This window comes from Macrobrachium rosenbergii, chromosome 9, assembly GCF_040412425.1.
Source record: "Macrobrachium rosenbergii isolate ZJJX-2024 chromosome 9, ASM4041242v1, whole genome shotgun sequence".
NCBI classification, from domain to species: domain Eukaryota; kingdom Metazoa; phylum Arthropoda; class Malacostraca; order Decapoda; family Palaemonidae; genus Macrobrachium; species Macrobrachium rosenbergii.
Window position 1 is genome coordinate 30,346,661 of NC_089749.1, and position 22,772 is coordinate 30,369,432.

At 38.3% G+C, this 22,772-nt stretch overlaps 1 protein-coding gene across 6 annotated transcripts in view; it reads left to right on the forward strand.

Annotated features, from left to right (window-relative positions):
* Positions 1-22,772, forward strand: part of LOC136841669 (meiosis-specific nuclear structural protein 1-like) — a 160,228-nt gene that overhangs the window by 132,766 nt on the left and 4,690 nt on the right. For all 6 annotated transcript variants that reach the window (XM_067108860.1, XM_067108857.1, XM_067108861.1 and 3 more), the window contains exons 10-11: positions 3,510-3,694; positions 22,005-22,163. In XM_067108860.1, coding sequence (XP_066964961.1) covers positions 3,510-3,694; positions 22,005-22,116 — 297 coding nt within the window. In that variant the 3' untranslated portion in view covers positions 22,117-22,163. The remainder of the gene's footprint in view (positions 1-3,509; positions 3,695-22,004; positions 22,164-22,772) is intronic.

Sequence of the window (22,772 nt, forward strand, 5' to 3'; positions counted from 1 at the left end):
TTTTTCTCTGGTATATCTAGCAAGGTTATACCTAGAAATTCGTGCTGTAATGGAATTTCACCGGGTGACACGGGACCTTCCTCAGAAATAGATTTTTCCTTTGTCAAAATCCCTTTTTGAATGTAGAGCAGCTGTCATTACTTATCTGTTTAAAAGTTGTCTTTGAAATCCCATTAGTGATGTAACTTCCTTTAAGCCTCATATTATGGTATTTGGTAATTCTTGTCAGATGAAATAGTTACTGGTAAATTGTTTACATTATATACATCCTTTGCATATGTAAGCTGTCTCTTGGTCAGCCCCACCTAAAAAAAAATGTAAACAGATTTTATTAACACATCTGTTGTTTTCGTTAGGTCTTGATTTTACAGGCTGAGATGTGCAGTGAGCTTGCTTCATGCTTCTCTCTTGTGTACCGTGTGCCGGAATTCCTATCTGGTCAAGGTCTCCCATTATGTTCTTTCTCTAATATTTTTGGACTTTTCCACCAGTCTTTGTCTTGCTACTTCTATATCTGCTAGTGCCTTGATTAACTGCTGTCTCTCATGTATTTATTATGGTCAAACTATCCCAGTCTTTGAGATCTCAGTGTATATTATAGCCTTTTAATAGCTACATCTCTCTGTAATTTCCTCTTTTGTAATATAATTGTTCCAGACTGCTTCAGCCATGAATATCAGCATTTTGTAGTCATTCCTCATCTTCATTTTCGTAATAAGTGCCATGTGTCCACTTTGTGCAAAAGTAAAGGCTTTTTACATGTGATAGATTTTTTATCTCTTCTAATGGGAGACATATATTAGTAATCCAGCAGTCTCTTTTTAATTCATTGAGTCGTGTTTTTCACTGCTATTCAGTGCCAGCAGCTTAATCCAGTATGTCGCCAAGGTAATGGGAATCTGCCATTTCTTAAAACCTGCCCTTCCACCACAAAATAGCCATTTTCTTCGTATGTTGTCATCTCAGACATTTAAAATCTCAGGCTCTATATTTTTGCAATCATTAGCATCTCTTGACACCTGTTATATTCAGTACAGTATACAGTACAGTTTTATGTATTTATCCATGTGCCTGCCTCATAACATTCACATCCACTTTCCCAGCTGGACATTATCTGTTTCTTTTCTAGTATGCACAAGGTGGGTTTTTTATATTGGTTTTAAATTCTTTCTTAAACATTCCACCTTCCGTCTCCTTGTAAAAATTTCTGAAATCGCTTGCTTTGATTTTGCAGTTATCACAGGGTCATCCACATTCATCAGCTCTTAGGAGCCTCCCTTTCTGCAATTATTTGTAGCTTCTATACGAATTCAACGGTACCCACTGCATTCATAATGCCCTCTAATTGCTTGTTCCTGTGCTCTGATGATCCACAAATATAAATTCTGACTGACTGTAACATTTCATTCAGCACCATACTTCCATAGCATACCCCAGCAGTCATACTCGTGTACATTTCACACTATAGTGCAGTTCCTTTTCATTTGTGTATCATTCTTGTAATGGTTCTTTTTTTTTCCCAATCATTTGGTTCCATTTCTTTTTATGAAATTGCATACCGTATATTCTGGTTAGATCTTCTAGACTGGCTCCATGGTTTATGTGTAGTACATGTCTTTTCTCTTATTTTATAGATTTCTAAAGGATTGCTACCATGAGTTCTTAACCTGTTTGTTATATGCAACAACTCAGGCTGTTCTGAATTTAAAACTTCCATTGGCACAGGGTTTTTTTCTGCACAGAATTATGTGTCAGTTCTCAGTTTTTACTGTTTTCTGTGAAAGAAAATTTTTCTTACCAGGAAACTAGCAATAATGGGGACACTGGCATTGGTGAAGAATATGGGTAGGAGAAACAAGGTAACTGTTTTAAAATCTTACCCCAAGTGGAGCATAGGAAATAACAAATCTGTTAATATAAAATTAATGAAAATGATGATAAATGGTTAAAGAATTTTGACAGTGAAGGCCAGCAAAAAAGAGCATGCTGAAAGATAAGGGGGATAATATTTCCACCCATTAGGTTGAGCTCAGAGGTAAATAAGTTTGCTCAAATCTTGTAATTGGCCTCTCAACAAAGATCGTGAAGTCTATAGTAATTTAAAAAATATTAATAGTTGCAACGATTTATTAGATGCACCCCCCTATTATATAAGGATATTTTGAAGAAAAAATTAATTTTGATGAAAAAATTTTATGTTGGCGGTAAACAAGATAACGTTGAGCTTCCCTGCTCCAGTGTTCTTTGGCATAGGCTATGACATCCAGTTTAAATTTAATGTTGTAGCAATGTCTTCACTCCTTCTGTGCCTTGGGTTTGAACTGAAAAAAATCTATGATAAAAATGCTCTGGAAATAAATTGATAATTATTTTATGCGTTTTATTTGCTTGGAATTACAGGCAGTCCCCGTCTATCGGCGGCATCAATTAACGGTGTTTCGGTTTTATAATACTTGGCTAACGACGTTGTTAACCAGATTTTTAACGCCAGTAAGCGGTTTATCGGTGTCAGTAGGTGGTTTATCGGCACTGGTAAGTATTGTGATGATCCGGTTAACAATGATTTTCGGCTATTGGTGCTCAGCCGGGAATTGAACCCCCGTCGTTAACCGGGGACTGCCTTTATATATCTTTGATTTACTTATTTCTCATTATTTTTTTTATTATTATACCTTTCCTTTTATGCACTATACAGTACTGTGCTTTTTTGCTTATTCTCTCTCTCTCTCTCATTGTAACTATAGCATCTGCTCTAAAAGCATGTGACCATTTGAGAAGTAGGTTATGTTTATTTGTTCACTTCTAATTAGTTTCTTTCTCTAATACTGTTTATTTCAGTTTTATAGTTTACCTTTTCGTATACGTAAATTGAACCCACTCTTTTTCTTATAAACTTACTCAAAAATAAAATGCACGTATTTTGAAGATTGCTGATAATGATATTTTGTTGTATTTTCACTTTTTGCTCATTTACTCATCCACTTCTTTTCATCAATAAAGTATGTGAACTACAATCACATTAGACACTGGATGTTTTTTAGTTACTTTTTTTTATGAAAAAAACTGCTTCGTATATGCCAAGATTTCTGTAATCATATTAAAAGTGTTTTCTCAGTGTGTTTGTATTTTTAGAACATTATTGTCTATATTAATCATACTTTGGGTTTTCCTTCATATTATCTAAAGTTAAGAAGTGTGAAAAACTAAAGGAAATCAACAGTAAAGATATTATGATAAACTCTTCATACATTAATAGTACAAAAATTAAGAAAAAGAATGTCAGACATGAGAATCCAATAAAAAAAATGTCATATGCAGTGAATATGTAAAGGTATTTTATTGCTGGTCATAATGCTTAGTTTTATTGCTGGTAATAATTTATTTTTATTTCTTTCTTTATCAGTTTCTTTGGTAATTTTAGGATAATCCCAGGTATCAGTACTCAGTGCATTTAGGATTACCCTGAATTGTGCTGTGTGAACAGTAGGTTAGTATTTTGAATTTTGCAGCTTCTTGAAGTTTTAGCTGAAGAGGCGAAATTAGATCAGCTTGTAGCAGAGGCTCGAAGGCGACGTCAGCTAGATCACAGAATCTTGGTGGACCGTCTTTTAGATGAGAGGCGAGCCATGAGAGCTTCTATTATGAGACAGAAAAGGGAGGAGGATCAACACGCAGTTCAATATGAGCAGCTCAAGTTAGTATCCATTGCCTTTACTTTTACAGATATGCTATTTTCATGCACTAATTTCAGATTTTGTATTATCATTAAATTTAACGATATGTATTATTATTGTTGCAAATGGGTTTAATGTGGGGGGTAATATCTCTATGTCTGCTATTAGACAACAAATCCTTTACTGTACTTTATCAAGCAGGCTAATCCTGACTCAGTCCCAAGAGTTCATGATATTAGAGCTGTGGCCACCTCCATTAACTACTTCCATTACATGAATTTCACGGATCTTACCAAATACACTGGTTGGAAGTCACCCTTGGTTTTCAAATGTCACTATTTGAAATCCTTAGAAGCTCTTAAATTCTCAGCAGTCGCGGCAGGGAACGTTGTCCCTCCCTCTGGTACCCTTTCTGATTCCTAGTCAATTCTTCCTCCACTGCCTCAGTTATCCCCTTGCAGTCATTTCAGTCAGGCGTGCCTTGACTTTCTCACCTGACCGTGTTATCTGTATATTTGTCTAATTGACACATTTATGTTATAATGTTTTCAATTTTTTATAGTTATTTTGTTTAAGTATATTTTTTATATTGTCATGTTAATTTTAAGCTCCCATCAGTTTCATTTGTACATTATTGTTATTATTGCTAGCAATTAAAATTTTTTGGTGGACCTTTGGTCTTCTGTTCCCCTTACATTTTGTTATCTCTTGCAGTTTAAGAATGATATTTATTTCTCTGTTAATTTTTCACCGCTGACACGGGACCCGATCCAGAAAAGAGATTTTGACAAAGGAAAAATCTATTTCTGGAGAGGGGACAATACCCGGTGACCCACCTCTGTCATGTGTTGTGTCCCCATAGTAAACATCATTCTGGTGGGGTGATGCTTTCATGGAATGCGGCTTCAGCGGTGATTTGTGTACTGTCCAGACAAGTGGTGCATGGGTTTGTAACGGCACCTCTCTGTGGGACTTTTGACTTTGGGATCTCTATAGGATAAGGTTCCGTGTTTTTATAGTTCACCCTTTTCCATACACGACTCCATCTAATGGAGCTTGCTCTGGGGTAGTAACTCCAGCATTTCATTTAGCTTTCTGGTATCTAGCAACGGAATTACCTAGAAATAAGTGCTGAATGGACTTTTTCACCGCTGACACGGGACCCGATCCAGAAATAGATTTTTCCTTTGTCAAAATCCCTTTTTTCTAATAAAATTAGCGGGTAGACTTCTTGGCATCTTGAATGTAAAAGTCAGAATGTGCAAGTGGCTTGGGTTGTTTCATCACAACCTGGTTAGCCATGTACAGCCACCCCACAGGTATTTGCGGGGATAGGGACCACAACCCCCCGGGAATAGTTAAAATCCGCAAACACTCAACACGTCCCTCTAAAAATGCTTATAACTGTCTATTTTATTAGTTCAAACACCAAAGACCCCTCTAAAAAACAGGTTTTGACATAGGAAAAACCTATTTTTGGTAGTCGCTATTGAGTCTTCAAGGAGTTACCCCCCCATAGTGTGCCAGCGCTCCATGGTGACTAGGCTAGTATCAAAGAAATATTTTTCAGCCTGGTCTTGTAGCCGGGTATTGTGTCGTAATGAAAACACTATGACATGTGAAAAAACACTATGACATGTGATAGAGTATGATGGACTCAAAGATAAGAGGGCATTTTCCCCTATCTTCAGTGAAGCTGAACCCAGTTTTTCCTAGATCAAAAACTGTAAGAAGTGACTATTGCGCATGCGCGTCTGCCGTCTTGTTTACGACCAGGGCAGGCAAAAGACCAGCTCCATTACTCTCTGCTGGTCAATGTAGGATGATCCCTTGCCCAAATCCCATGCCTTTTCATCAGGGAAGTGGGAGGGTTTTGAGGACTCAACAGCAACTACCAAAAATAGGTTTTCCTACGTCAAAACCTGTTTTTTGATAGTGTAGTCGCTTGTTTCGTCCTCAAGGAGCTTTACAAAAGAAATTGACAGGTGACAAAAGGCTTAAACTCTCAAAATTTAATCCCAAATACCCAAAGAAAAAGCAAAAAACATTTCTGGTCCAAGGTTAAGCCACAAGTTTCAAGCCCCATTCCTTATTCTAAAAGACATTTTGGGGCTTTGGTAACAAGAAATGAGAAACCAAAAAAGAACTTGCATTTTTAGGGTGAATTCTGTAGTGACTTACCTAAGGATGCTGGGTGTGGTTGCAGTCCTGTTGCATCTTCCCCAGCAATAGTCAGCATACTCACCTGTTAGGAAGACCCCTGGTTTTCTGCTATCATGACCCAGGAAAGGAGTATGGGTTTGCCTTTTTAATGAGGGACACTAAAATTATTCTTAGCCTTTGTAGAGAGAGTGGTTTATTCATGCTAGGGTGTTGGAAAATCAGACCTTCTGGGATGTTTGACGTGACCTCTAGGTAAACCTTAAGTGCTTGAACTGGGCATAATGTTTTGTCTGCTAAATTGAGTTTTCTTATAAGAATAGATTTACTTCTTAAAGGATCCTCATTCTTGGCCAGGAATGATGGGCCAGGGGGCAATAGTAATTGATTATTAGCAGTTTGTGTGATATATCATCCCTAATACAGGCTCCTGATGCTAATGCAGTCAGGAAGATCACCTTTGTAGCATGAGAGTTGCAGTTGTATTGGGTCCGTTGAATTGAGGGGTAGATAGAAGTTTAAGTACCTTGTTCAAAGACCAAGTAATTGGAAGTCTTTTGGGAGCGAGTCTTTGTAGAGCAAAAGACCACAGAGGGGAAGTAACAACCTCTATGCTGGAGTCAATCCCGAATCCATAAAGCAAGGGTTCCGTTAATGCTGCCTTGCATGCCATGATTGTTGTAACTGCAAGACGTTTGTCTGCAAAGAGGTATATCAGAAAATTTAAAAGTGTTTCTAGAGAAATCTCAACTGGGCTCTCATTATGGATATAATCTAACCATATCTTCCATACAGACTGGTATTGCTGGATAGATGATGTCTGTAACTTTTGCATTAGGTACCTAGCAATGTTGGGTGAATAGTTTACACGGTAGATAATGTTTAAAAAATCCATACATGAAGGTCTCAGTTCAGAAAGGAGATGCATAAACGATTTCCCTCCTACTTTCTGGGACAGAACAGCGGACGATAGTAGAATTGATCTTTTCACCTGTTGTTGAAGTGATAGGAACCAATGCCTGTTTGGACAATTTGGGGTTATTAAGTAAGCTGTTCCTTTGAAGGTTAGGAGTTTGCTCAAAACCTTCAAAATCTGGGACAGTGGAAGGAAAAGATATATCATCCTCCACTTGTTCCAATCTTGATTGTCCAAGTGCGGAGACACATATACTGGGAGCTTGTGATTCTCATATGTGGCGAAAAGATCCACTTTCGGTTGTGGAAGCATGTTGGCTATTGTTTGAAAAGAGTGGTTATCCAACATCCACTCTGTTGAGGCTGTCGTTTTCCTTGATAGAGAGTCTGCTATTACATTGAGACCCTGTGAGGCAAATTGCAGACATGTGCCACTTCTTTACTTGTGCCGTCTGAAGTATGGCTAGCATTGCCATGTTGAGAGGAGGTGAACGTGTTCCCGATCTCTTGATGTTGGACATTGCAGTTGTGTTGTCTAGAACCAGCAGAATGTGTGTCTCTTCTGGAGGTTTGAGTTTTTTGAGAGAATGAAGACAGCCATCAGTTACAGGAAATTGATATGACACTTCCTCAGAATAGTTGACCACCTCCCTGCCACCTGACGATCCTCCCAATGTCCTCCCCAACGTGTCAACAAGGCATCTGTGTGTATTGTTACTCTTACAGATGGAGGAGTCGGGGTGACATGTTTCGCCAGAGATTCCTTCCTGGTCCAAGGCCAAAGTATTTCCCCAACTTTCTGATTCTTTTAGTGAGATTGGTCTCGCATCTTTTTTCTTGTATGTGATAGCCAAAATTTGTTCACGTTTTTCAATTGCAGTCCGAGTATTAGATCTATTACTGATGCAAACTGCAGCAGACCCATTATGCATTCTAATTGCCGTCTGGAAACTGAGCTGTGCTAGGAACCTTTTGAGGTTTTTTCTAATTCTGTTCTGAGTTTTGATGGGGAGAGACAACAGGCCCTGAAGAGTATGCCAACACAGTTCCAGCCACTGAAAGTGTCTGCTGGGCGAGGCGGGATTTTTTCCAGTTTACTATAAAACCTTTTGACTGGAGCCTCTTGACCACTGCTCTTAGGTTTTCAAGCACTCCTTTCTTGTGGACCCCCAGATTAACCAGTCATCTAGGTAAGCTATTAGTTGTATTCCTTCTTTCCTGAGTTCCCGGACAACTACTGTTGCTATTTTGTAAAAATTCTTGGGGCAGTGTTTAACCCAAAAGGCATGACTTTGAACCTGTATGTCTCTTTCCCTATCTGGAACCCTAGGAAGGGGCGAAGGGGAGCAACGATAGGGACGTGCTAGTATGTGTCTTTCAGATCTATAGAAACTGTCCAATTCCCTTTTGGAATGACTGAACGTACTTGGGGGACAGTAGTCATCCAAAACTTTTGGGAAACAATGTACTTGTTCAATGTTGATAGGTCGAGGATCACTCTTCATTCGGAGGAATCATTTTTGAACACTGAAGAGACGTGCTTGGTGGCAAATATACGTATGTTTCTCTATGGCACCTTTTAGCAGGGCCTTCTACAAGTAATCTTCCTGAGAGGGGTTTGGTTCTTGAAAGAACCCCTTTAAAGGGGGGGGGGGGATAAGACCACTTCCACCCCAATCCGTTGAGAACAATGCTCTGTCCCCAAGGAGAAGACTTCCATTCCCTGTGGTTGTCTTTGAAGCCAACCCCCAACCAAACAATTCCTATTGATATCCCCCTATTCCTCTACCTTTTCCCTTGATGGGCATTCCGGGCATTGCTTTTCCTTTTCCTTTGTAAGACTGTTTTTTTACTTTGTGAAAAGGATGTCCTTGCTGATGTGGCTGTTGCTGTCCTTTGGAAGGGGGTTTTCCCTTCTGACCACCTACCTGTTTATGAGTTAAATTTTGGAGGTGACTGCAGGCTTACAGGCAGTCCCCGGTTATCGGCGGGGTTCTGTTTCTGAGGGTATGATAACCAAAAATCGCTGCTAACTGGAAATCGGCGATTTTCAGGAGGTTATCAGCGCCGATTTTCGGTTATCGGCGCCGATAAGTGTAAATTGGCGATTTTCGGCGCCGAAAATTGCCGATTTTTGTTGCTAGACAAGCCCCATAAAACCGGATCGCTGTTAACCAAGCCCGCCATTAACCAGGGACTGCCTGTATATGATTTTTGACCATAGCAAGTCTTTTTTGAATTGGGTAAAGGGAAAATTTGGGCTCTTTGTTTCCTGAATTCTCCTTTTCCCAGAAGAACAGACATTGTACAATTTTGTTGGCATGCTTGCTCATCAACTTGAGTTACAACAGAATCCTCAAACTGGTTCTTACAGAAGGAGTAGATTTAAATAAAGCAGTCACATTGGGAAGTGACTTGTTGGAGCCTTCCAATGTTTCCATTTGCGCTTTTAAGCGCCAGTCTAAAAAGTAACAGAGTGCTTCCCATAGGGTTCGCATAAGACTTTTAGCCACAACAGCAAAGTGTCCTGGAATCTTCTGGAAGCCTTTTGGTGGCAACTTCTAGCAAGGTGGAAGAGGTTAAGACACTGAGGAGAAGAGTCCTACTACATAATTCTGACGAAGCAGCAGTGTCCAAGGGGAGCTTTTTCCTTTCAAAAAGGAGTTGAAGTGTTGCCCATTCCTTGGTGGAATTTTTTGAAACAGGGAGGACTGTGGCGAATGGTTTTAGTTCTGCCATTGGCTCCCATTTTCTAGTTACTACATAATTCTGAAAGTTTGTCTTCGCATGGTTAATTATTTTAAAAGTGAAGGGACAGAAGGCTGGGGGTACTTGGTGAGCAAGTTGGGTTTTATTCATAGTGGGAGTATAGATCCACCTACCATTGACTTGGAAAAGGGCGTCATCTATAGCTTTTAATGCTGTATTCCCACATAAGAGAACTGTTTCCTTTAGAGGTTTCCCCATGTCTGGCAAAGGTGGTATAAAGCGCCATTCTGTATTAGGGAATGTTGCTGTCTCTAAACTCCACATGTACAACTTCGATCATGGTTTTTCTCTCATTAATTAGATACTTACCATCAGGAGAGAAAATATGCATTGAAGTGTCTCGCCAAGGATTATCAGTATCATCAGGGGAGAATATTGGAGACCTTGTTGTGTTTTGACCTGAAGCTTTGTAGTCCGAACTGACCGCTTTGTTGGCTCCAGTTGGAATTCTAACCTTGGACATTGTTTGGTCAGAGTTGTTTCCACTCTCCCTTTTCAGTTACAGGATGCAGTACTTTTACACTTAGGAGAGTACATCACTGACTTGATTTCTTTAATTTCTTGTTTGGAATCATGTAATATGTCCATTATATATTGTATTGCTGTTCTGTGGCAAGTGCATCTTTGACACTACTCATAATTTCCTTACGGAACATATCAAATGCTGCAAACTGTGTATCCCTTTTGGGGGAACTTGTGTAATCTGACTGAGCATCCACAGGTGAACTGTGACTTCCTGTTACCCAAGGGGCAGAGGTCCTGGGTGAGTTACTATACCCCTTTGAAAATGTAGTTATTTCAATTGGGGTTAAGTGAATCCTTGTATCCCTTTTGGGTGAAGGATCCTGATCAGCTTCTGAAAGCAGCATGAGGAATTGAATTCCTTCTGGAAAGTTTCTCCCATGGTTGGCTGAAGGTTGTGTCCCTGATCCTTCTGGGTTCAGCAAGGTCATTTCGGTAGCAATATCAGCTTCATTTGTAAGAAAATCACCTCCAAGAGGAACTTCCTCTATTTCTTCTGCAGTGTTAACCTGGGAGGTATTGGGGACTGATGTTACTGGGTTTTGGCCCAAGTATAGATCTTCTGAGAAGGGGTTAAATATTTGCTGCTGGAGTTCTGCTGGAAAGATATAATCTCCCCCTCCCTCCCCCTTGCTGAACCCTAGGACCCATCGTGACAGCTTAAAACAAGCTGTTTTGTCTTTAAAACTTGCTGTCCAGAGCACACTGCAAATTTCACACATCTGGTGACCAAGCAAATTTGTCTTGGTTTTTTTTTTACAAGTTTTTTTTACAAGGACTGTGCTCATGGGAGGTGGAATGGGCCGTACCCAGTGGCAAAATGCAAACCGAGCAACTTGCTACGGAACACTTGAGCTGAGGGTCATGCATAATGGTGGCCCTTTAGTGAAAGAACCAAGTTTTATCAGAAACTAATTAGTATAAGTTGTTTTAGCAACGGACAACTTTTGTAAAACCTTGTATGGTAAGCATATTACATCTTACAGGTTAGTTTGATTACTAGTGTGTAAATGTAATACTTTTTATAAAATCCATGTTAACTCAAACCATTTTAGGTTTAGGTTAATTTTGACTCCATATAAGGCTGTATTACTGAAACTGTTAGTCCTTTTGCAATGGCTGTGTGAAATTTTAATTCTAAATTGTCATGCCATATAGGCTAATCTTCTATGAACTAATTTGTTTAACTAACCCAAGATGCTGTTTTATATGGCTTAGGTTAATCCTTCTAGTATAATCTATGTTAATCTAAGCATAGAAGATTTCTTAGAGGATTCTCGCTTAACCTGATATAAGCTATACAAAAATTAATCCTCTTATAATCTGTTTTTTGTTTTATGTAGCTGAGACTACCCTTTTTTCTGATACTCAGCCATGCTGTGTCTAAATTAACAGTAGGAATATTCCCTTAAAATGGGATTTCTACTTAATCTGGTTAGGCTGTTGCCTGTTCTAGGTTTATATCACCTATAAGGATATAGGCTTCATAAGACCTTACCTGTTCCTTTTACCTCCCTGGAAGTTTTCACCAATAGCGAGTTTTATTAATTCCATGTTTTTAGTAGATCCTGGTATTCAAAGAAAGTTTATAATAACATGTTTTTCTTATGCTTAGTGTAATTTATCCCAATTGGTGTTAAAATATGTGAAAAGTAAAAAAATTATGCAGCGTACATCCAAAAACAAGCTCCTGTCGTTGACTTTGGCGGGTGTTGTTATTAAATTTAGACTTACCATCACAATACTTTATAATCTCTTTATTTGTTAACATTATTTATTGACAAAACATATATCTGAGGGAGAAATTTAGGTTAGTAAATAAGTTTCGATTCACATTACTTGGTAATTATTTGAAAACAATGATGCTATTCGGACAAAATACTTGCAACCAATCAGCTAGCAGGAAACTTTTCCGAGCTAAAAGGGCACCCCTGCGAGTCGGTGCAAATGTGCCTCAGTAAAAAAAAAAAACTGAGTATCGGCTATCACTTACTCTAATCTAGGATACTGCTTACTCTGGATTATTTAATTAACAACAATGGTATAGTTACGTAACACACAATTGCCTTAGTATGTAGCCTTAAGGTTAGGCTACCATCTCATCGGGCACAGGTTACTATTTTCATCTAGTCTTAGATTACATGGTCTAGGAAAATGATTTAGTCCAATAATGGGATGTTTTGCAAAAGTTTATCCCTTACCTAATATGAGATACTGCCTAGTCCTGGATTATTTCAGATCATACTTAAGTATAGAGGCTATTATAAAGGGAAAATTTCAGTAGCCAGTTTATCAAACTTTAGGGTCTGTGGTGGAAATTAGGCTGCTGCCTAGGACCATAAAAGAATATGTCTTAAAAGGTTCGTACTTACCTTAATTTAGGTTACTACCTAATCCAGGTTATTTAAATCACCTTTAGGATATGTAATCCTAGGTTATAGGCTACAGACATCTACTATAGTTAAATTATTCACACTGAATTTGTTAGGCTACCATCTCATGTAGGCTGCTGCCTACATGACATGGTTATATGAAAGGATTATGTAAATTAATAATAAATTGTGGAAAATTTTTTTAGTCAAAACTTCTGAAGAGAATGATCAAAAATTCAAATTTTGGGGGGCTTTTGCAAATAACAGATTGTGAGAGAGCACCGACCATGTGCTCGGAAAACAAAGTCCAGTTTCTGGATTCCGTACACAAAAACATTTGTTCCACAGTTTAAACTAATAATTTTTAACTGGAGCTTAAAAATAAGCATATAACTTTCAAGTTTAGATGTTTCCATGATTTTCACTGAGGAAAAATTTGAAATCAAAGCGATTTTGTGAGGAGCACTGAAACGTCTTGCACACAGTTTAAACTAGCAGAGAGTAATGGAGCTGGTCTTTTGCCTGCCCTGGTCATAAACAAGATGGTAGACATGCATGCGCAATAGTCACTTCTTGCAGTTTTTGACGTAGGAAAAACTGGGTTCAGCTTCGCTGAAGATAAGGGAAAATGCCCTCTTATTTTTGAGTCCATTATACTCTATCACGTCATAGTGTTTTCATTACGACACAATACCCAGCTACAAGGCCAGGCTAAAAAATATTTCTTTGATGCTAGTCTAGTCACAATGGAGAGCTGGCACACCATGGCGGGTAACTCCTTGAGGGTGAAACAAGCGACTAAGCTATCAAAAATGTTTATAACTGCCTATTTTAATAGTTCAAGCACCAAATATACCTTAAACTTTCATCCTACACCAAATATACCTTAAACTATCATCCTAAAACACTTTAAATAATTTTCAAGCCATCTTACAATGGTACCTCATTTCCAAGTCATCTTACAATGTTACCCTTAAAAATATTTTTGGCTTACAGCTACGTGTGAAAACTTATCAAATTCTTCCTGCACTGTATTCAGACACTCACATTTTCTTTCATACAGTACTATTCAAGCTGTTCCATTTTCTTTTACAGGGGATACATTGGTAATTCATGAGAGAGAGAGAGAGTGAGATAGAGAGAGAGCAGTGGTGAATGTTGAATAAAGATGATTATGATGAATTAGCTGTGCAGTCTGGTGAATGACGATGAAGGTATGACAGAACAGCAAATCAGAAGAGTTACATCTCCTCTGGGGGTGCTTCTTCCCCTTCTTCAGGGGTTTTGAGAGGTGGCATCATGTTGATGTACTTCCCCATGTTGACTAAGAGGTTATTATATGACTCCATGGCAGCATTAAGGGTATTTGAAATGTTTATGGAGCGTTGAATATTAGGATCTCATTCCTCTAACATCTGCTGCAGCTGCTTGCTTTTCCTTATAGTTTGGGACAGACATTCCATATCTTCCAAATCCTGGTCCATCAGGGGGTCAGAGAGTAAATGAATGAGGGCGGCAACTTCTTCTCCACCAAGGGCCCTCCCAAGGATTCTCCTCTCTTCGTATTCCTTCTTGATGAAGTAGACGGTACCCTCGTTCAGGCCATAATGGGCTGCTACTTCATTGTGATTTTTCCCATCACTCAACCTTATGATAACTTCTACCTACTTCTGGTGCGTCAGGACCTTCCTCTGCGGCTTAGGCTCTTGTCCAGATGCCGTAGAAGAAGCAGGGCATTTAAGAGGCATCTTAGGGCACGATTCAAAAAGGTACGTGACATCCAGAGGTATATGCAGTGAACTAGAAAGCTGGCAGAGATACTGGGTCATTTGCACATCGTATACTGTATATACGTACGTACAGGGTAGTGCACATAAGAACATTGATATTCTGTGCATACTGTATATTTTATTGATATTTTGCTGTGTTGTAAGATGATTTTGAAATAGTAAAGTGTTTTAGGATGACAGTAGCGCATATCTAAAATACGTGGGTACTTTGTAGAACGACAGGACTATGTTTACATCTGCAGAACTTGTCATTCATTCTATTTTCATGTTATATTTTCATGACTAAATACATTTATGATAAAAAAAAAATTTACTAACTTTCAGATATTACAGTACTGTAGTATATTAATGTAAACACAGCAAAATATAATTTTTTTTTTTAAATGTTCACCCCAAGCCAAGCAAAGCACAAAGCACTAGCGAAGGAAAACACATCTTGGGATGCTGATATACCCAGGCATAATACTACTTGACACACTATTGGCTGGCATTTGCAAAGCAGCCACTCCAGGAGTGCCATTCATTTTCCTTGGCACTCATTGGCTGTACCTTTGGTGCTGATTGGCTGTCTACCCCCAAGTCTTTCTCACAAGGAGATGTACGAAGCCCACATCTCTTTCAGTTCAAAGCGTGTCGTTAGCCTGTTCGAGTGTTTCGCTGTGTATCTGTGTACTTTACGCATCTTTCTTTGCAGTTTCAATCTGCCCTAAGATGCCTCCTAAACGCCCTGCTCCTTCTAAGGCTTCTGGCAAAGAGCCTCAGCAGCAGAAGGAGGTCATGATGCAACAGGAGACGGTACGACTTCTGGATATGTTGAAAGAAGGCAATAGTAATGCAGCTGTAGCCCACCATTTTGGCATGAATGAGAGTACCTCAAGAAGAAAGATGCGGAATTAAGAAAGGTCGTGAGTCTTCGCTTCTTCGGTAAAAACAGTTTCTACAGTGCATAATAAGACATTCGTGAAGATGGAATTGGCATTGGTGTATTGGATAAAAGACTGTCATAAGAACAGCATTCCCCTTGACACCATCATCATTTGTGAGAAGGCATGGCAACTCTACTAGCAGTTTTCAACTGTTACAGAAGGTGTCGACGTACAGGAAGCAACTTCTTAGTCTTCGATAAACCAGTGGAAGAAGAAAGAGGAGAAGAGTAGTAAGAGCCATAAGCAGGACGATCGTCAGCTCCTAGAGCTTGTCAGGCCAGCAAGGGGTGGTTCCACTGTTTTCAGAGGCAGTTCCAACTCAAAGAGTTGTTTCTCTGCATGGGGAAGTGGCATTAAAATATCCCAGAAGCAGCTGCAAAATATCCCAGGACCTTCAAGAAAATCATCAGGGACAAGGGCTATTGTCCAGAATAGGTGTTCAATATGGAAGAGACTGGCTTGTTCTGGAAAAAAAATGCCTTCCTGGACATAAATCATGAAGGACGAAGCCAGAGCCTCTGGCCCAAAAGGATAGGGTTACCCTCATAATGCATGGGAATGCAGCTAGCTTCATGCTGAAACCAAACCTCACTTACAAGGCTGCAAACCCCAGGGCCCTCAAAAATAAGAACAAGCACTTGCTGCCTGTGTTTTGGATACGCAGCCCCAACGCCTGGATCACCAAAGTCCGTATGGATCACTGGTTTCATTCATAGCTTCATCCCTCAAGTTAGGCAATACCCAACAACTTGGGTATGGAGTTCAAGGTGTTGTTGATTATGGATAATGTTGATTATTACAACGGAGTCCAGCTCGAGTTTCTCCCTGCCAACGTCATGTCTCTCCTCCAGCCTATGGACCAGGGTGTGATCCGCGCCTTCAAGGCACTCTACACCTGGAACTCCCTCGAGCACCTTGTGAATGCAATGGATGCTGACAGTGAATTTACACTGAAGGACTATTAGTGTAAATTTACAACCGCCACGTATGAATTTTATCGACCGATCGTTGAATGATACGAAGGAGACCCTGAACTCATGCTGGAAGAAGTTGTAGCCGCAGTCTGTGCACGATTATAAGGGCTTTTCTCCTGAAGAAATTCAACATTCGGCTATTGATGAGGCAGTCCAGTTGGGAAGGATGCTTAGTGGCGAAGGCTTCGATGACATCACCGAGGATGAAGTAGGCACTTACATTGATGCCCACTCTGACTCCCTGATGGACCAGGACTTGGAAGAGCTGACTAAGTCTGCCAGTGAGAAAGAAGACACGCCAGGTTCAGGGGACAAGCAGGAGGATGAGGACCTATCTTTGGAACGTCTGTCCCAACTTAACAGGATAGTCAAGGAGGCGCAGGAGATGGCTGAGGCATGCGATCCTAATATGCAGTGCTCCATAGACTTTTCATATGCCCTTGATGGGATCTGGGTGCCCTATAGAAGCCTCCTTGTCAGCATGAAGCAGCAGCAACAGCAGCTGTCTAATGCCTCTGCTTTGCTGTGCAGTCATATCTTCGTAATTCATCAGCCTGCACAGCTAATTCATCATCATCATCTTTAATCAACATTCATCACTGGTGAGCACCCGCATGATTTAACCTTATTATTATTATAGGGACAGCACTTTTATTATTATTATTTAATAAGATTAATATTATTACAGGTACAGTATTATTATTATCCCTTAAACACTGAGCCTCTATTTACAAAAGTGTCTGCCGTATGCTGACGGGGTTTGAGAGTTAGCGGAAAGAGAGTTTTTTCAAAAAATCACAGCACTCTTAGTTTTTAAGATTAAGAGTTCATTTTTGGGTCCATTTTTTCTCATTGCCTGAAGTTTAGTATGCAACCATCAGAAATTTAAAAAAATATCACTATCATATATAAATATTGGAATATATGACAGCAAAAAAAAATTTCATATATAATTGTATACAAATTGCGCTGTGAGCAAAACGGTTAAAGCTAATGAGTTATTTTTTGTTTTTGTTTTATTGTACACTAAATTGCGATGATTTTGGTATATAACAAATTGTAAAACGATCAAAGCAACACAGAGAAAATGTTATCACAAAATGATGCATGAATTCGTAACGCGCGGATGTAAAAAAAAAAAGTTTTTTCAAAACTTCACCATAAATCGAAATATTGTGCTAGAGACTTCCCGTTTGTTGCAAAATGAAGGTAAATGATTGAATATTACTAGAATGTAAGAGTTTTAGCTTACAATTGCATTTTTCTACCATTTCGGTCGAGTCAAAGTTGACTGAAGGTTGAAATTTTGCCACTTATCGTGATTTATATGAAAATATGTCAAAACTGATAAAAGCTACAACCATTAGTTATTTTTTGTTGTATTCTACATGAAATTGCACACATTTTAATATATAAAACTTTATGTAACGGCTAATATAAAATGGTGCAAAAATTATGACAAAGTGACTAAAGAAATTCTGAGATTTTCAGCAGAGTTAGCGCGTGCGGACGTAAGGAAAAAGTTTTTTTTTAAAATTCACCATAAATCGAAATATTGTGCTAGAGACTTCTTGTTTATTGCAAAATGAAGGTAAATGATTGAATATTACTAGAATGTAAGAGTTTTAGCTTACAATTGCATTTTTCGACCATTTCGGTCGAGTCAAAGTTGACTGAAGGTTGAAATTTTGCCACTTATCGTGATTTATATGAAAATATGTCAAAACTGATAAAAGCTACAACCATTAGTTATTTTTTGTTGTATTCTACATGAAATTGCGCACATTTTCATATATAAAATGTTATGTAACGGCTAATGTAAAATGGTGCAAAAATTACAACAAAGTAACTAAAGAATTTCTGAGATTTTCAGCAGAGTTAGCGCGTGCGGACGTAAGGAAAAAGTTTTTTTCAAAATTTCACCATAAATCGAAATATTGTGCTAGAGACGTCTCATTTGTTGCAAAATGAAGGTAAATGATTGAATATTACTAGATTGAGTAAAAGTCGACCGAAGGTTGAAATTTTGGCACTTATCGTGATTTATATGAAAATGTCAAAATTGATAAAAGCTACAACCATGAGTTATTTTTTGTTGTATTCTACATGAAATTGCACACATTTTCATATATAAAACTTTATGTAAAGGCTAATAGAAAACGGTGCAAAAATTATGATGCTTTCTTTTGGGATAAGAAAGAAATTCGCGCATGCACAGCTGGGTCACGCTTCTAAACAAAACAACAGCGTGATCTGTGAACTCCCAGCATCCCTCAAGGTGCGATTTAAAATTTTTCGCAAACGAGGCCTATAAGTATTTTTCCACAAATATTTAAAAAAAACTCTTTGTAGTCAACGTATTTTATGTCCACTTGGCACCCAACAGACAACTTTTGTCGATGTAAAATACGTCCAGTTGGCATCAAAGGGTTATTATTATTATTATTTAATCTTATTAACATTTGAAAATTAGTGTACGTATTATTACAGGTACTACAGTACTGTTATTATTATTACAGTAAACCCCCCGTATTCGCATTCTCATGATTCGCGGACTCTCATATTCGCAGATTTCTCTGTAGAACGTATCTACTCATTATTCGCGGAAAATTTGCCCATTTGCAGTATTTTTCACTGAGAAATATTCACTAATTGCTGTATTTTCATATAATTTTCATGACTAAATGCACTTTTTGTGATAAAACTATTAAAATACTCAGGTATAAGCATTTTTAGAGGGTTTTCCTTGTGTTTAAACTATCAAAATAGGCAGTTCTTTTTAGAGGGATTTTAAGTATTTGCGGATTTTAGCTATTTGCGGGGGGGGAGGGGGGTTGTAGTACACATCCCCCGGGAATACGGGGGTTAACTTTATTTAATCTTATTAATCTTAATATTAATATTTGGAAATTAGTACTGTAAATCATTATATCATAAAAATGTATATTTAGTCATGAAAATACAGGCAGTCCCCGGTTAACGATGGGGGTTCTGTTTCTGGGAGTGTGCCGAAAATTGTCGATAAACGGAACATCATAGTAATTATGGTAATAAATGGTGTTTATGACGTAAGCGCCGATAAACAACTTACTGACACCGATAAACTGCTAACTGGCGCCAAAAATTGCTTACCGACATTGATAAACTGCCTACCAATGCCAATAAAGTACCTACCAACAACAGTAAACCACTTACCAGCGCTGAAAATCTGGTTAACAATGTCGTCAGCCAAACACTGTCAAACCGAAATGCCATTACCGATGCTGCTGATAAGCGGGGATTGCCTGTAATATGAAAATACAGAAGATTGCTCTACAAGAAAATCCGTGATTAGGCGAATTTTCCGCGAATAATTTGGAGATAGATTCTGCAGAAAAATCTGCGAATAGGTGAAGCAGCGAATGTTGAACCGTGAACAGGCGAGGGTCAACTGTAAATGTCTACATTTGAGTTCCAAACTTTACCATTCTACAGTTTTTGTCTAACAGACAGAAGTTAGCCTCTTTATACATGCTGTACCTAGATCCATAGGTATATCCTAATCACATCCTCACTTTTCACAAAACAACAGTGGTCCATCTTGGTAGTGAGGATTATGAGTAGTCCCTCCATAATGCTGCACTCCATGGATGAAAATGTAGATTTGTAAAGGTGACCAGAGGGACATAATACAATGCTAATTCCCGGGTATATTTCAAGTAATCAAATTTAGATGTCTGACTGTCCCATTGAGCTGGAACATGCCATATCTGCCAATGATTGACTCGCCAGGGAACCTTTTAACTCTTTTAGTCTGCCAACTAGTGCCTCATGACTCTTAAGGTGGAGTGTCTAGGGGTGAGCCATGCATTCTTGGCTTTAAGGGCATCTTAGTTGTCTTTACCTTCCTTTCTCAGACCTGGCAGTGGCCTATATTAAAGTTTGCAGCTTAAATACTAGTCTAGTGGTTATGACTACTTCTTGGTTTGGCATATGAGTGATCTAAGCCTTTGTTCCTGGTTCCTGGAAGTGATAAGAATGTTTCTGTAACATGGGAACCTGTGCTGAATGATTTCAGTTAACCATTTTGGTGTAAATACGAACCTCACTATCTCATTCACTTTAGATGGGAAGTCATCTTAATCCAGGTGAAATCTCAACCAGAGAACCAAAAAGCTGTCCTGTTTTTCTGATGTTAAGGAGGTGGTCTGTGTCAACTGCTCGAGGTCATAAATTAGCCACAATGCTAGTTTTACGAGCAGAAATATCTCATATAAGCTACAGAAATGTTGTGGATGTTCCACAGTTCTATTGTTGGAATCACTGAAACCTCCTCATCATATATATGTTGCTGGTCCTTGAACTCTTACCTCAGCTTATGGTGCCTTGGTTTAAACTCCCTTGAGGAATCTGGAACCCTTTATGTCTTTAATACCTCCTCTGGTTACATTATGCCCACTGTGGCAAGTATTCCAAGATTTTAAATAATGAGATATTAAAAGTTCTTACCTTATCTAATTGTGACTGAATCCTGGCCACAACTTGCATCACATGACTGTGACTGCTAAACATACCAAATTCTTTACCATCTGATTGCTTCAAGACAAAATTGTCAGGGGGAGGGGGCATGTTAATTTCTTCCTCTTTGTCTGAGTTATCATAACATTCTTACATAGATCCTTACTTGGCTGATGGGTATTTATGACTTGCCTAATTTTTCACTAGATATTTGATGGCCTTGTTCCATGGCTCCATACCAGCTCTTGACGTTATATTACTACAAAACTTTTCTGATTTCCTGACCTTACAACAGGAAGGCCTAACCATGTAAATAGCTACTCAGGCATTTGTAAACTGATGGAGTTGGGTAAAAAAAAAAAAAAAAAAGTTTATAATACTAAGATATATTTCGTATACAAACCCATCAGTTTACATTGTAAAATGCCCACTTTCTGACCATGTACTGAACTACCCCTATTTCTACCAGGCACTTTCCAGAAATATGTAGCCAAGTGAGGGTTCTTCTGTAACATTTGTCAATCGTTGGGTTTGTATTAAAAAATATATATATCTCTCACGTGACCTATATACTGTACAGTATAACCATTAAAAGAAAAGGAACATACCAAGAAAACCTCACATTAGTTCACTTTGCTGTAATGAAAATTAGGCAAAATATTTTAGGAGAGAAGATACAAAAATATTATTAGACTAGAAATATTTCATGATGAACATTGATGAAATATTTCGTGATGAACATTGATGAAATATCCGGTGAGCCATTAATGAAACCACCACTAAAACAGGAGAATATTAAAGATGTAACACATTACACAATGGTATAAAGGATGTTAGGTATCTACAAGATCACCAAGTTAGAATTCTTGAATCCTATTGATGGTCACAATTAATCAATGAGCAAGTACAGGCAGTCCTTGGTTATTGGCGGGGTTTCCGTTCCTGACAGCATGACGATAGCCAAAAACTGCCAATAACCGGAAATCAGTGATAACAGCGCTTATCGGCTCTGATAACCAAGGATTGGTGCTGCTGTTGAGTGGGGATCGGCACCGAAAATCCAGTTATCATTGTTGCTAGACAAGCACCATAAAACTGGATTGCCAATAACAGGCTGCCAGTAACCAGGGACAGCCTGTACATGACTCATAAAACTTGATGATTTGAAGCAAAATGGTATTTTGAGTAAGATAGAAAGCTAGGTACTGTACACAAAAGAAATAAATAGAATCGGTTAAGCAGTTTTTATGACTTTTGTTGTTATTAACAAGTAGTCTGTCTAGCCCAAAAAGTTGTAAATCTTAATTCACAACTTTTATGACTTACAGTGAGTGACAGAACATGACTATTTCAGTAATTCTTAATATTTGAAAAGACCTGTGTTTATATTTTTGTAATATTTCAGGAAGGAAATTCTACAGGAGGAAGAAAAACAGCTCTTACTAAAGCATGCCCCTCAGCTGATGTCATATTACACACCTAAGCTATTATCAAAACTCCAGCATTTACACAAATAATTTAGAGAAAAAAAATTGTTTTAACCTCTACAAGGAACTGAATACAGGTATGCTTTTTGTAAGAAGTATTCAATTGTAAAAAGGTGAACCAATTAGCATTTTGCCTAGTCATATTACTTGCACTTTATAATTTTTTTGTACAGTTTAACCACATCCTATTATTTTAACTGTCAAGATTGCATTAATTAAGGAACACACTGTTGGTGAAAGTCTTCCAGCTGTTCGCTTGTTTTAATGCACAAAAATTCTGTATGAATTGTACAGCATCCTGTATTGTTATAATGAAGGCGATCACATGATTTTTGTTAAACACTTACTGCCATTTCTAAATTTTTTAGAATTTTTTGTACAGTTTAACCACATTCTATTATTTTAACTGATGGGATTGCATTAATTAAAGAACACACTGTTGGTGAAGGTCTTCCAGCTGTATGCTTGTTTTAATGCACAAAAATTCTCTATGAATTGTATAGCATCCTCTATTGTTATAATGAAGGCGATCACATTATTTTTGTTACATGCTTTACTGTCATTTCTAAATGGAAAGTTAATTATATTTTGGAAATTATACCCTCATTGCATAATACAGTATATTTGTGCAAGGTCAATTCAGTGTCTCACATTGATTTCTGGATATTTTTATAGCAATTATCTGT